General features: G+C 50.7%; 1 protein-coding gene across 2 annotated transcripts in view; it reads right to left on the reverse strand.

Annotated features, from left to right (window-relative positions):
* The window catches only part of ACAP3 (ArfGAP with coiled-coil, ankyrin repeat and PH domains 3), a 159696-nt gene that overhangs the window by 55215 nt on the left and 88289 nt on the right, over window positions 1–16192 (reverse strand). For both annotated transcript variants that reach the window (XM_084651740.1, XM_084651741.1), the window contains exons 5-6: window positions 10511–10569; window positions 4040–4223 (exon numbers count right to left, since the gene is read on the reverse strand). In XM_084651740.1, the coding sequence (XP_084507866.1) occupies window positions 4040–4223; window positions 10511–10569 (243 nt within the window). The remainder of the gene's footprint in view (window positions 1–4039; window positions 4224–10510; window positions 10570–16192) is intronic.

Raw genomic sequence — 16192 nt, forward strand, 5'->3', positions numbered from 1 at the left:
AAGGCATCAGTCGCCTGACAGCCCTGGAAACCGAAGTTACCCTCAGAGCACCGGCAGCTACTGTGCAAACTTCCACTGCGTGGCCCCCAGCCTGCCTCTGATCTCCTGTGGTCTGTGGTCACTTCTAAGGATGAAAGAAGGGGCCTTCAGTCACACACTCAGTCCTTAGTCTAGCGCCATATTTCTGTGGTCAGAGAAGCACGACAGCACCATCTAGTGAGGCTGAAACGTACTCTGCGGCTGTCGTAACACCTCTCTGCAAAACACAGTCGGTGTTGGTGCTAAAGCCCCTCCGTTCTGGTGCTCCTTCAGCAGGTGCTGAGCAGTGCGGTTCAAAAGCACGTTCCAACATCTCTCAGCCTGCTCCGTGCAACTTTGACCAGGCAAATCCCAGCTTCAATCCCCATTATAAAAGACAGGGCATGATGCAGCAGATTCCTGTGCTGTCCTTTTATTTCTGGAGACCTGCCATATGTCACCAATACAGAGAGTTTGGTGGGCTCTCATCTTAACCCCTAATTAATTGAATCACAAAATCACAGCACCTTTTGAAGCAACCAGCAGCTTTTGCCCAAGAAAGGCACAAGGACCAGAATAGTACAGGACGCTTGGTGAATTGGCTGCCAGGTACACTGTAAGAGCCATAAATCCAGCCTAGCATCTGTGTCTAGGTCCATTAGTGAGCACTAGTGGTTCATGAGATAACAGATGCCAAAATCAGGTGGGCGAGATTGCTGCAAAACTGTTTGGTTGGTGAACTAGTGCAAACGCTCTCAGGACCAGTACATTCTTGTCAGCTCTGGTCATGGACCACAGGTCAGGAGATGAAAAATGCTTCTGAGATTTATAAAACATTAAAGGGAAATGAAAAATAAGAGGCTGCAGAAGAGATGGTGACGCCTTAAAAATAAAAAATGAATAGTGTGCAGTTACATAATACCTTTCCCATGGATCCCATCTGGGAAGCCTTACAAGTGCTGTAATTAGCACTAGAGAGACTGTCAAATGTAGCAGAAGATTTCTATGGGGCTTCAGCTGTCGGTGTCACGAACAATATGTTACCATGACAGCTGCAAAACAGGTCCCGGTGTGTTAGTATCTCATTTATAAATGTGGCACCAATTAGCTCCAACCATGCTGCACTTGGAGTAGCTGAGACGAGAGTGGAGCGAAAGTTACAGGCAAACGCGTTCCTGGATCAGGGACCGAGGGCTCGATTCTCCCCCATGTCTGAGCTCTGCTGGGCGCGGGGGATGGAGTGTGTCTGCGTTTGGCAGAACCTGCCTCCCGATTCCTCCTCAGCCATGTCCCATCTTCTGCTACAGCTATCCAGAGGGCTTTATACCAGCGAGTATCATGTAGAGGAACTCGACTCAGACACATCCCAAGCCTGCCCCACAACCTTCCCCCTCCTCCCTTCCACAGCCAGGATGGGGATAGGGGATGGATGGGAGCCAAATCGGGGGCGGGGAGTTCCACTCCACCAGGGGAACTCCATGGCCATTTACAATCAGAATCTGGCCTCTATGCACCACCTGAGGAATGCAAAGATGCCAGATCACCCTGGAGAACCTGGCCCTGAATTGCAATTCTCTGGCTCTGAGCCCCTTTTGGACTCGTTTTTGTGTGTGCAAATATTCATAAAAGCAAAGTTCCTTCATGCAAATTTTGGACCTGTGGCCAAAGTCTGTTTCGTGATAAACGGAAATAGTTTCGGGTAAAAGCGGGAGGGGCAGGCTTCCTGCTTTTCCCAGGCTGTTGGTCCAGGAAATGAGCGCTGTGTCTTTGCAGCTATGGTCTGGTGCTAGCGGAAGTGCCAAGCCGTAAGGATTAAGACATGTCAGTCGTGGCCTTGCTAGGACTGTTTCCTGGCATCTTGCATGAGGCCAAAAGGTATCTTTTTTCCAGATCTCTTTCTCCCACCATAGAGGCTTCTGTTAATTGTTTGGTCTCATCTAGACATTCCAGTAAATAAACCAAACCAGCCACTAGATGGCACGCCTAGGCCACACAAATGCATACTGGTAAAAACAAATTAATCTGGCAGTTAAAAATACCCAGTTACTTCAAGTAACTGATTCATGCAATCCAATTTTGGGGGAGGGGTGGGGGGGTGAGGGGGAGGGACTTTGGCAGATTTGCACAGTAGTTAACTAATTTAACTCCAACTTTCCTTGATCATCTCACTGACAGATATTTGGCTGCTGTGATAAATCAGAGAGCTGAGAGGCTGGAATCTGCTTTTCCCCAAGGCACATTGCATCCTAGCATCCTTGGGCAAGGTGAGAGGCACATTAGCCAAAAAATGCTGAGCCAGATTCTGCATTGCAGGCCAACCCCTTTACGTCCTCTGAGCAGGACTCCTCTTGTTTCCGAGACCTTTGAAATAGGGAAGGGGAATTGTCGGAAGGGGACAGAGATTGGTAAAACAGCCGCACTTAGGGTGCAGATTGAAGTTATGTCAAGGACCCCAGCGTGTCCATATAAATAAATAAAATGCTAACCCTGTCCCAACTCTAATGTCGCTGAGCCTAAAGAGATGCAAAGGGATCCTGCCCCAGTTCCTCTGTCTGTGTCTTTTGGGGCACATGGCTTTAGATCGGTCCCTCCCCACCCCCTGCAGGGCTAGCACAGAAATCCCACTGGATCAGCCTATGGCATTAGTGGCACTTTCTACCTTCGTCAGCATTGGATATTGGCCTAGAACACAGGAACTTCTTTCCCTAGTGACCTTGCCAGCAACCACAGCTGGATTTCTCTCTAAATCCCAGAAGCCGAAGAGCTACAATCCCTCAAGGTTAGCAAATTTACAAATTAAAGGGACAGCATCCCCTTTCCACCCACTGCTGATTCTCAGCAATCAGTAGGATGTGACGCCATAGACTATCTCATGATAAGACAGACGGTGCTGGCAGATGGTCCCAATTTGGTGCTGCAGGGAATGAGGGCTAGTGGAGTGAACATGGATCAATATTTGCACTGAATTTGTTCAGTTATTAAACCCATTGCCTGGAAGGAGGAACCTGAAGTCAGCTGATCAAATCTGCAAACGATACAAACGCAGCTTTGGCGGTGGGCCAGGGGTAATTATAGGGGCAAAAACTAGGTTCCTTGAGGAGACTGTTATGCTAAAAGGAGCTTCAATCAAGGGAATTAGTTTAAGTTTTCTTTATGAAAAATGACTGTGACATTTCCCATTTCGCTAGGGTGCAGTTTTTCAAGCAATGTGTATACACACATGTGTGTGCATGCACAAATATATACGCAAACACGCACACATGTGCCCAGAGGTTTTCTTTACGGAAACTCTCTGTAGGAGGAATGGGCTGTGACTCACAATCAGAACATAGGGGAGAAAAGCACTCAGAGGCATTATCTCTCTTTCTTACTTTGGCTAATTGCACAATGCCATCTTGTAAGCCCTGCTGGAGAGATCTGCAGATCAGAGAGGCAGAGACTTCTGAGAGAAACCGGCTCTCCCTTAGGCCTTGTCTGTCCTGGGAATTTGCCAAGCAATCAATGTCAGTTACAGAGATAGCAGCCCCACCAATACGTGTACACCTATGGACCCTACCCCACCTTCAAGCAGGGGTAAAGTAAGCATTTGATATGGACAGGCTGGAGTATGCCAAGTAAAGGGTGGTCAGAGCAGACTTGGGATTTAGGGCAAACTGTGGCTTTCCTGTTTATCCTTGGGGTTGCAGCAGCCCGGCTACCTCACGGCTGAAATTAGGGCAAACCCTCAGTTCAGATATGGCCTTTCATTCCAGGTCTGCTCCAAACACCTTTGACTGGGTCTCGCCAGATCATGCACTGGCTTTTAAAAACTTCCCAGGGATTCTCTTTGAGGCAGCAGATTAAGTGCTGGATAATTTCACAATCAGATGCCCTTTAAAATCCAAATGTCAGATCCTCCTTTCTCACCTCCACCCACCCAGTGGTTCCTCTACTCTCGGCTGATGGATAATCAGCATTTATCCTGAGCTCGCCTGATTCTATGACAGGAAGACTGGATGGAGCTGGTGGGCCAGAACCTCACCTGTAACACGTAGTCCAGGGCCAGGTGTCGGAAGCACTTCCTGGTGATGGTCAAAGTGCCCGTCGCTTCCTCCACCTCGTGGGGCTTGTGCCGCGGGGCCTGCGCATTCTTCACCAGAGAGATCTCCATGTCCTCGCGCACCTTGTCAAACTGTTTCTTTGTCTCCTTGAACTTCCGGACATCACTGGAACCCAAAGGGGAAGAAATGGTGGAAACCACCATTACAGGGCAGGCAGGACCACAAGGGAATCAGCATTGGAATGCAGCAGGGATCCCAGTGGTGTATGATCTCTCTCATGGCCAGACCCTAACCTCACACCGTACTCAGTGACCCCACTCAGCTCTGACAAATCTGGGGCTGGAAGGAATTTTCCCCCAGCTCAGATTGGCAGGGATCTTGGGGCAAGGGGAGGGGAGGGTTGCCTTCCTCTTTCGCATGGGGCCTGGTTTGCCTGGTAGGATTATCTGGGCATATCTCTTCTAATGAATTCCTTGGCACTGCAGGGGGTTTCGGGTATTGGTGGCACCTCGGTCTCCCCTGTTCTGTGCCTGTACACCACAGTTTAGTCTCCTGAGGACTGAAATGTCGTGGTCTAACTAAAGTCTTTGCGCTTCATGTAGGAGTATCTGGATGAAATGTAACGGCCCGTGATAGACAGGAGGTTTCACTCATGGTCCCATCTGGCCTTAAAGTTATATGAAACAATGAATCAGAATCAGAATCTGACCCAAAGCATCTCCCTCTGGATGCAGAGACTAACACTGTGCTGTCCCTTCAAAGCAGTTAGAGGCGTCACCAAGGTCAATACCCAGCAACCCGCACAACCCTAATGATGCTCTCCAGCTGCCTTGCAATGAGACTGGAATGTTTCATAACAGGCGCTATAAGAAACAGTCAAATTATATGTCACCAAAAATACTGTACTGGAGCCATGAAAATACCACAGATCAGCCAGTTCTCATGTTTAAAATTCACTGCCCAGCCAAGTGCACTTTGCCCATATGCATGTCTCTTCTGACCTGCCTGCCAGTTGGGTTTGGTGATCTGAAGTGTTAAAATTAGAAGTTTTATTTCCCCCCCCAGACTTTTTTGAACTCTTGTAACTGGCACGTTTATTTGTTTAGTGTGCTAGATGAGAGATATTGGATCCATAAAGTGAACTTTATGAATCATTAGTAGCCTCTACAGACCTCAAGCGACTCTGGGGCCCCACTGGGGCAGGTGCTGTACAAACACAGAGTAAGACACAGACCCTTTCCTGAAAAGCTTACCAGAGAGATAAAGGGTGGAGAGGAAACAAAGTGACTCACCCAAGGTCACACAGCAAATCAGTGGCAGAGCCAGTAACTAGAACCCAGGTTTTCTAAGTTCCAGTCCAACACCCTTTGTCCTGGACCACCCTGCCTCCTGTTGGGCACAGGGCAAGCTCACTACCTTGTGTTCAAGTACTTCCGTGTTCTCACACATCTCAGGTATGGCATTACCCAGCATAGTCCACGTTGAAATGCTGGCTTGTTTACAATAATTACACCACATTAGATGCTTACACAAAATGCATTTGTGTTTCAATGCTCTGCAAAGACAGGAATCACTTCACCCATCGCTGAAATGCAGACACTTCTGGGTTGGAAAACGGCTCCTGTTCCACACTGCTCAGCCACACAACTCTTTAGGGCAGGAGGTGAAGGAAAATACTATGACCAGCGGAAACTACCCTGATATGGATTTTGATTCCTGCCAAAAGTACCAAGGGGCCTTAAAAACACCTTCAACTTGAAATCTAGTCAATGAAATACAAATAGCTGCATAATAACCGCCCCTGCCCCTGCAGCCCCACCCCCACCCCAACAACCTTTATAAGCTTTTCCTAATTCTCGAAAAGTTTTCACCGCCCTGTTGCTTTAAGAAAGACAGACATAGAAACCAGGAGAAACGGACTCTGCATATACAGGGGAAACATGGGAGTCTCCTCGAGACTGGAGCTACCGTCTGAGGCAGAGCAGAAGCGCCAGCAGTATAAATCTCTCAGCAGCCGCATGTCCGCTGTTAATCAAGTAACCCACAGCGGCATCTCTTGTTCAGGGCACCACAGACTGCTCAGGTGGCCTGAGCAGCCACTCACTTGTTCGCAGAAACCAAACCAACTCGTGAGGTCATGGTCCTCTTCAAACCCGAAGGACGAACAACAGGCCCTCAACTTCATTCCTCTCTGCCCCTCACGCTGGAAGGGCTCACTATGACACCCACGCACAAACATGGCCTGCTCCCGTTATCTCTCGCTCTGTGACACAGAAACACACCCGCGCACGCTCATCTGCTGAATTTCAAGTGCCACAAACTTCACCGTGAAAACAATCCCTTCCTGAGCTTAAAAATGTCCCCTCAGCCTCTATTATTATCCCTGCTGGGCTCTGGCCAGTGGGCTCGGTGTGGCCAACTGGCACGGGCTCTCACCAGCCCAACAGCTGGCGTCAGGCTTTCTACCCGGCTATTATTATGGCTGCCAACAAGCTCCCTCCTGAGCCAATGCTAAAAATGAATGGCGTGGCTTCCCCTCCCGCCAGGATGCTTAGCAAAGGAGAGACGGAGGGGAGTATGGCTGATGTCTCTTTACCCCACCCTCAGCCCAGCTGCACAGGTAATAAGCCACATGGACTCTGAGGTTCCAGCCACAGACTTCCAAGGGACCCGGCAGAGAGTGGAGGAGTTGGACCCATTTAGCACAAGAGGCCCAGCTGTGTGGAAGCCGGAGAAGGGCTGCTGGCATTGCACGGAGTGGGGAATGGCAAGAGAGGAAGCATTTCTCGGGGCTTTCTGAGTTGGGGATGGGGAAATCAGGTGATTTTTCCTAATTTGCAGCAAGGGTGTCACCTGCCAGGCAACCCATAGCTGGCGTTGCAAAGAGCTATTGGCCCTTCAGCGTCTATGCACATTAGAAACGGGTAGGAGTCCATGGGAGGGCATGCAGGAGGGGCAGGCTGGAGCCTACAGCCTGTAGGTAATCAAGGAAGCCTTGCCTTGCCCCACCCCACCCCACCCCAGGACTGGGCTATTTAAAGAGGAACAGGAAGCAGAGCAGCAGAAGCTCTGCAGGCTGCAATGGGCAGTGGTGTCTTGCTCAGGCTGCAGAAAACCAGCCAGAGACGTGCTTTGGCGGACTTGAAGTTGGGGAGCTCTGAACCAGGGTCCTGATGAACTGTCTATTGTCATTGCTCCTGTCCTGAAACCTTATTAAAAGGGGACATGCTCTTTGGTGAGTGTGTGTTGGCTTCTCCTTGACCCAGGCTGTTAAAGCGAATTTATTGGTGCCCCAACTGGGGGGGAATTAAAATGTGGCACACCCTCAGCACCACACCAGGCAGGCAAGGGGGTGGGTGGGGATGACCCAAGCTGTAACAGAGAAGTGGAACTGGAGATGGTCTTTCAGTTGGAGAGTTCACAGATGGCTGGTGTTTTTCCCTCTCATTTACCTACAAGAAACCCCTGATTCTCCTGCCAACCCTGTCTCGGGACAATATTTCTGTTCAGCTGAGGCTTCTTGCAACCCCTGACTACTTAACAGTGTGCCCCTTCCACAGCTTCCTTCCCAGCATCAGTCAGATTACGCATGAGACTGGATCCACTCAGCTCCTGCTGGGAGGCTAGTGATGAGGAGAGAAGGGTGAAATCTCTGGCCCGCAGAGCCAAAATATTAGGTTGGGGATGGTGGAGGGCCACAGAAGGTCATTCCCTTTCCTAGTACATCACAAGGCTTCTGACAAACAAAGCTCCCACTTAGCAAGGACTCTCTGAGGGAGGTGGTGTGCAGGGAGCTGAGCCAGGCTGAGATTTGGGTGATGGAACTGAAAGTATTTCGCCTCTCAGTATACGGCTGCACCGCAGCTGGAGCGAGCCTTCCAGCCCATGGACATGCTCTAGCTCCGCTTGAGCTAGCGTGCTAAAATTGGCAGTGTGGACATTGCAGCCTGGGCTCACCACTCAAGTATGGATCCAGGGCAGGGGGCTGGAGCATACTCAGATGGCTAGCCCATGACACAATGTCATAGAATATCAGGGTTGGAAGGGACCTCAGGAGGTCATCTAGTCCAACCCCCTGCTCAAAGCAGGACCAATCCCCAATTTTTGCCCCAGATCCCTAAATGGTCCCCTCAAGGATTGAACTCACAACCCTGGGTTTAGCAGGCCAATGCTCACACCACTGAGCGATCCCTCTCCCCCACAGAGGGATATGTCCACACCGCTATTTTTAGCTCTGCTTGAGCTGGCCTGTGTCTGTCTACCTGGGTTAGGAGGCAGGTTCCCTGCTGCAATGTAAACATGCCCTAGGTCGGTGGTTCTCAGCCAGGGGTATGTGCACCCCTGGGGGTACGCAGAGGTCTTCCTGGGGGTGCATCAACTCAACTAGATATTTGCCTAGTTCAGTGTTTCTGAACCCAGGCGTCATGGGACAGGTTTAGGGGGGTTGCAAGTGCCGGGCCGGCAGGACTGAACTCTCCTCTCGTCCCAAGGGCTTGGCCCCTCCACGTGGAGACGGAGGCACATGAGTGGGGCAGGACTTGCCCTGGCATTGTGCATATTGGGCCTGACCCTGAGGTAAACAGAGGCCTTCAGGCTCCATGGCTGTCAAGCCAGCACCGAGTGCAATCACACAGCAATGTTAAGGGCTGAGAAGGGCTAGCTGCAGGCTGTGTTTAAAACGATACATGGCATAGCTGCTGTTGCTTCCTTTTCACAGCCAGGAAACTGCCGACGTGGTCCTGGGGGGAGGTCTTTAAAATGATCCCAACTGCAGAACCAATTTCAAATAAACAATAGCAATTTGAAGATCAAAGCGCCGAAGCCTGTGACAGTGAGGGTCTGATGGGCGCGACAAAGGGAGAATAAAACGCAAATACACTGACAAAGCGACAGCCCCAAAATGAAGGTGAAATTCCCCCTTCCGGCTGCCAGGATTTAAGCAGATTAAATCTGAGCTCATCAGAGAAATGATTGGACAGAGATGGGGGGGAGTGCTTCGGGAGGGAGGGTAACTGTGGGTCCCCCCACCACCCAACCATCCACAGCTGCTGATGGATTCACACTCAATTACCCGTTCCCATGGAAACAAGCTCCCGCTTAGCTGAAGGCCGCCATTGCCTCGCTGACCTATATTCAGCTGATTTGGAATCTCACGCTGCACTTGGTACCTGCCCACGGGCTGCGCGGGCACTCAGAGGAGGGGGTGAGGACAGCCTACACGGGCAGAAGAGATGCTGTTTCCCCCACCCAAGGGAAAGAGCAGGTTGAAATAGACTTGAGCTAAGTTGCAGGCCCTCCACATCCTGATGATTCCTGGCCCTGATTCTCCTCTACTTCGCACCTGCTGTGTGGCCGAACTACAACGTATCCTCTGTCTCACACACACACACACACGGGTGTGTGTGTTTTACATCCGCTTTGCACGGGTGTAAAGGAACGAGGCAGCCGGGCCTCAGACTGACGAGTAAGAACAGCTGGCCATGTAGCATCAGGGCAGGGGAAGGGGTTACGTTCCATTTTATAAGGGCCGGGGGATGGCTGACTCCAAATCTTACCCAACTGGGGGCTAGGAGACAGGCGTGGATTCGACGGTGCCCGTGTCCTCACGAGATTTCAAATGGTGGTGATGCAATGATTGCATGACTGGCTGATCTCTCCCATGAGAAGCCTGCTTCCTCCGCAGGCAGATAGCGCCCGTCCCCCCTACCTGCAAAGTTTATGTGCAACAGACGTCTACAGGCTCCATTTACTGCCTCGGAAACACCAAAGGTGTCCTGGGAGATGGGGATTGATTTTGGAGGATACGGGTGCCCTGTTAGAAGCTTAGAATTTAATGAGGCAGCAGGATTCTGAAGTGAAGCCCTCGGGGGAAGTGCCTGCATGGATTTTGGCAGACAGGTGAGCACTGATCTGTGCTTTAAAAGCCATATCAATGTAGATGACGGACTAAGCAAATTCTCCACCTCATCCAGTTGGGGTGGCAGCAGTGACCAAACCAGGCTTGGCTCAAAGGGCTTCCTACCAGGGGTGGTGTTGGATCCGTGCTGCACAGATCTGGACTTTTGGGGGTGTTTGAGCTGGGGGGGTCAGTGTGCCCCAGTATGGTGATAGGAGTCAACTCATAAAGTGTGGATCCGGAACTGAACTTTCACACAGTTTGGGGATGCTCAGATCTAGGGTTTTGTTTCATGTCCAGCTTGACATTTTAAACTCAGCGGGGCCTGGCTTGCACCCAGAACTAGGAGCCTCCCCCGTGACAGCACAACAGCAGCAGGGGTCACCCCATCCCACTGCACAAATTGGATTCATGGTTCCCTTCCCTTGGATGTGTCCTTCACTCCAATCAGAGCCTTGAATATATACATAGCCAGTGCATTGCAATCCTGTTTTCACCACAGACACAAGAGGGTCTGTAGTTCATCAGGGAGCCCCAGCTGGGACCCAGTACTCACTCTTTCACAAAGTTGTGCAGCTGTTGCCGGACCGACCTCTGGGCTTGGTCAAAAAGGATCTAAGATAAAAGGAAAAAATAACAAGAAAAGATGAAAACGTGAAACTTTCCCTATGGTGAGGCAGAAGTGCAGCACTGGGAGGGTTACCTGGCCTGGCCTGACAACGTCATACTTTACAAAGCTATGGGGAAGATCTGAGCTTGACTCCTCTTGGAATCCAGGCTGAGCCCAAAGGCTTAGGGGTCTTCTCCATCCTATGGGGGAGGGGGGTTTGATTCCCAGCCCTGCTCCACTGACCCAGTGCTCCACGCAAGGGATCTGTGCACACTCCCCACCCTAAGAACAACGCAGAGGTGGCCGGCACAGGAGCGAGTGCTCTACAGCGACTGAGGCTAACGTGGGATGCGAGAACATGTCCTTCCCAAAGCTGTCTGGCCGACTCCCCTGTTTATCCCCAGGTTCTGGATGTCCAATGTAACCTTTGGGGAAGCAGGGTTGCACTCTGCAGACACACGTCTATGTCTCCATCAGACCCTGTGCTGCCGTGCCTGGGTACAGGGAGATGGGTCGGGTGGCATCCTCACCAGAAAAGACAACAGGGCTGACCATGAACATGGAAATAGATTTTAGATTAAGACAGTTGATTCACATTCCAGGGACTCCCGTGGACTGGCCAAGTGCCCATTACTTGGTACTACCACAGTCAGTTCTGGTTTACATCATACGTTTTTGCCACCCATTCAGTGCTCCCGTCACCATAAAAGGCTCCTGGATGGGAGCTCCTGTGATCCACAGAGGGTCATTACAAGCTCCCAAAAGAGCGTGCCTTAACATGCAAACACCCATGGCTCCCCGTCATTTGCAGAGAGGATGCACTTGTAACAGCATATGCCTCACTAGCTTGTATTTCTGACTGCGCCTCTCCCATTTGTCGAGTTCCTCGCTGTGTCAGCAGGGAGCACTGTCCCCTCAGACTGCACCCAGTGGTTTGGATTTCAGCAATGGGATATGGGTCTGTGAAGTAAGGCACATGCAGTAAGCCACATGGCACCCCTCGCTTCTTCTTTAGGCACAAGCCCACTGTGCTACCCAGGAGAGAGCCCCTAGAAGCAGCATAGCCACAATTCTAGAAGGAGAAAGGAAGAACTTGCTCCTGTCAATCATTTAAACCTCACTTCCCCACACTGGTCCCAGGCCCCTATCCACTTTACCAGTGTCTGCTACACACCCATCATATCTCTTGTGCATCCAAAATCTCCCCTCCTTGTTCTGAAAGGCACCTGGTCTCTTTTCCCCAAGCGATACTGTCCCAGCAGGGCGAGGTCTGCCTGTCTGCTCCCCCGGCCCCATGGAAACACTGCCGTCATGATGAATAGGCCTTTGCATTTCAGACATGCCTTTCGATGATGCAGCACTTTGACTAATTGAGGCCAGATGGACAGAGGCTCCCTAGTGATACCCAGAGGCCCTGCAGATGTGGAGACGGGCAGGGCTTGCAGAGTGGAGATGTGCCCAACAGCAAATGATCCCCTGACATGGCATTGTTCATTGGTTCTTGCCAGGACCCTGGCTCTCTCCCTTCCAAACCATGCCCACTCTGGGAATCTGTACACAGAGAAAAGCTTGTTTCACTTACTGTCTGCGCTCCCACCCAGAGGCCTGGATCCTGACCTGGGAGAGACCCACTCTATGGCAAAGAGGGAATTCAGTGTCTACGTCCCATTCAGCCCTTGGACTTTCTGCTGACCCTGCCAACTGTGGAAGTGGTTTTTACGCCAGGGACACCTGTGTGCCCTGGGAACGGGGCTGAGACCCACAAAACTCGTGCCATGCCATTTGCCATCAGCCCACTGATCCTGTGCCTGAGTCTTTCCAGAGGTGGTTGCCTATGGCCCGTCTCTGTGATGTGGAACTAACTGTAAAACATCTCGCAGAGAGCTGCTATTGAGGAGAAGTGAGACAAGGGCCCCACTTCAAGCCTCCTTACTTCAACCTGCCTGGTGAACAGACCCAGAGCACATCAATGGCTCTTTGTTTCTTGTGATCAGCCTCTGTCTGTATCCATGTGCTGCCTTTTGCGTTATCCTTAGATTGTCAACTCTTTGGGGCGGGAGTTGTCTTTCTGTTCTGTGTTTGTACAGCGCCTAGCACGATAGGGGCCTGGTCCATGACTGGGAGCCAAGATGCTACTGCCATACTAACCATAAATGGACTGGGAACCCTCTGGTCCTATCTTTACTTTCTGCCCTAAGCTGCTGATTCACCCCCTGTTCCTGGAAGCATACAGGCCGTTCATGCTTATTTCCTTCTGAGGATGCAGTCTCCAGAAGCTGCATTGTAAATACTTTCCTTTGGCCGTGTAAGTGATTTCCAAAAGATCCAGACTGTTTTCACTGGGGGCTGATTCAGCCCCAAGAGTAAGTTCAGAGGAATGTTCTCAGCCATTGCCTATGGGAAGCTCTCACAAGGCTCTGGCAAGGCAGCTGGCTCGGGCTAATCATGTTCTTAACCCACCGCTTGTAAAAGGACCTTTTCGCGGTTTGGTTTGGTTTTCTGCCCCTTGCGTCCGCCCTGCCCACCTGGGTTTCTAGCATGATGCTCCGAGGCATCATATCCTGGCCATTTCTCCCTTCCTTATCAGATGGCCTTTCACACCTTGCTGTACAAATCACCAGAAGAACTGGTAGGGCAGATGCGACGGGTTGGTCTCACTCAGGGACCCAGCTCTGAGAGGATGGAGCAGTCCTAACATAGCCACATTCACACCCAACACAGATGGCACTGCAGAAGGTGGCAGCTTGGTTGGAGGACAAGATCATGGTCCTTAGGGATCTAACCGCCCGCACTGATATGCCTCCATCCCTCAGAAATGCCACTTCAAAGCCTAGCCGGGGAGCTGAGGGGGCACACTTCCATCCTTTTTGGCAAATAATTTGAGTTCAGTACAGTTTAGTGCTTGGGAGATTTATAGATGGGACCTTCAGAGAGCCCATGACAGGTGCCCAGATAAATACCTATGCAAATGAATAGAACTCAGGACCTATCCACTCTGAGTCACCCTGAAAGATCCCCTGAAGCTCTCTGCAAACTGTTTGGGATGAGTGACGCTACCTACATGAAAATAATAATACACAAGACAATAATACCTCCCTCTTAGCAGCTTTCAACCTGAAAGTGCTTTGCAGCGGAGGTCAGTATCATTATCCCCATATTATAGATGGGCAGACAGAGGCACAGAGAGATGATGTGACTTGCCCATGGTCACCCAGCAGCAGAACCAGCACCTGAACCCAGGTGTCCTGAGTACCTGCCCAGTGTCCTATCTCAGAGGCTATACTGAGTCAAGTAATGGCCTGTAAAAGCTCTGCAAAGGGCCAGTTAGAGATGAAGGTGGGGGGGTGTGTTTCAAAAGTGTCTAAGGGGTTTAGGAACATACGGCTCTGTTTTTTCCAGCAGGATTTGTGCTCCTAAGTCCCTTTGTCTGTCTGTGAAAACCAGACACAACACTGCACCAACACTGATAGGTTTGCTTAAGGGAATTGTTTTTACCATGTCAGCCCATTGAAATGAAATTTGAATTCATTACACTAAACAGTATTAGACTCACAAACCCGTATATCCAAAGTTTTGGTTGGATACATGCAGCACAGTGACTCTGGAAGCAATAGCTGCCATTTCCAACATCTAGCTGTCTGTCTATTTCTTTCCCTCCCTCCCTATAATACTAAGATGGGGAATGACGGCCAGGGCACTGGAGGAGACGTCCCTGACACTTTTTGACAGTGCTGTGGGACTTCCCTGGAAGCTGCCAATGACAGGTAGAGGTGATCACGGTGGACCATCTCCACGGCAGCTCAGGTGCCCATTGGGAGTGAAGTGAATTTTGCCCATGACTACGGTGTGGCCTGCTACTGTAAGGCCTAAAGCATTGCGGGTGATAGATTTCAGCAGCAGCGTTGGCTGGATCCTCAAATACATTCGTTATGCAGACAAGACTGCAGCCAAGGACAAAGCGAGAGGAATGTCAAGTCTAGCTGAATACAAACGGTCAAGAATGGCCTCTAAATATGAACAGATTCAAACGAGGGCGGGGGGACCCAGACCACCCAGCTCACCAATGTAAATTATTTGCTGCTTTTGGCATCGGTCTGCCCTCTTGGAACACTCTCCAAAAGCCACTGGTCTACAACTTTTTCCATGAAGCTGCTCCCCGAGTGATGTTTACAAGTTGACCGTGCCTCCCTAGGCTTCTAATGCTGTCCAGGGGAAGGCAAAGAGCAACAAAGCCATCTGGTTTCCACCTGCACCCACATCTGGAGCTTTTCCATTATTGGCTTCCACCATGAGGACATGTTTGCTTAAGTCAAGGGAAGGGAAAGCCACTTCATTCGGCTGGCCACCGGCAGCCTGGAGGGACAAGGGGCTCGAGTTCCAGTACAGGGGCAGATTTGCGTGGACAGCATCAAGGATGGAGGGATGGAGCTTCTCAGACTGATGAACAGGACTAACACCTGGGCAGGGCATTAAAAGAAGCAAGCGTGTGTCTAACGAGGGTTACTCAGGGCAGATCTACACTTAAAAGTGCTGCATTGGCACACTGCGTTGCTGTCGCACTTTAATGAAGACACTCTAAGCCAACGGGAGAGAGCTTCTCCCATCGGCATAGCTCATCCACCTCGGCAAGAAGCCGCAGCTCTGCCACCAACGCAGCCCTGTCGACACCAACGCTCAGTCCAGTATCACTACGTTGCTCAGGGGGATGGATTATTCACACCCCAGAATGACGTATACCAAAGTAATTTTGTAGTGTAGACCAGGGCTTAGAGCTCAGGCCAACAGAATGGGAGCCTAAACTGTCCTCACCTTTTTGGTGCGGGTGCCCTGCCCCTGCGTTTAGGTGGTGACTAGGATTGCTGTGCACACTGATGCCTGGTTAGGGAGATGGCCTCTGCCACTGGGAAGAGAAATGTCCCTCTGCTGTCAGGGCATCACTCCGGGATGGATTCTGGGAAATGGATGCTTGCAGTGATCACCCAAGAGAACAGCCCAGGTATATGTGGGGAGGGTGAAGATTGGGGGTCTTTTCTTTTTTAGATATATATAATTTTAATCCAAGATTAACACTTTTCATGGGTGGGTTTAAGTGGAAATAACGTCAGGCCGGCATAATGCAACGGGCACCCTCCAAGCACCCACACCCACCTCTGCTCAGACCTTCACTCCTGACCTGCTGCCTGCCCCCTCCCACCCACTATTCCAGTCCTGAGCCCCTCACAGCCCTGCCAATGCCCCTCACTCCTGACCTGCAGCCATGCCTGATATTCCTGGCCTGAGCAGAGACTGCCAGTTGTTTCGGTGGGTTTGTGATGTGGACTGACCACTAAACCCTTTTCTAATTAAGACGGGGGTTTGCACCGTGAGCTCAGATGATGAGGAAGTCTGTGCGGAGAAAACCTCTACTTTCAGCCTTCTCCATGGGACACCTGATGATAGCTGGGCATTTCAAGCCTGCCAAATCTCAGCTGAGCAACAAGAGACGCCTGCTTTGATACCAGCTCTGCTCTTTTATTAATTTTGCCAGCTGAGACCATCTGCCGGAAGCTTTCTAAATGGCTCCTCCATTTAATTTTCAAAATCAAATAAATAGATTCAATCAAAAGGGGTTTTATGAGCTTGATTTTT

The sequence above is a fragment of the Lepidochelys olivacea genome (genome assembly GCF_965140295.1).
Source record: "Lepidochelys olivacea isolate rLepOli2 genome assembly, chromosome: 18".
Taxonomy (NCBI): domain Eukaryota; kingdom Metazoa; phylum Chordata; order Testudines; family Cheloniidae; genus Lepidochelys; species Lepidochelys olivacea.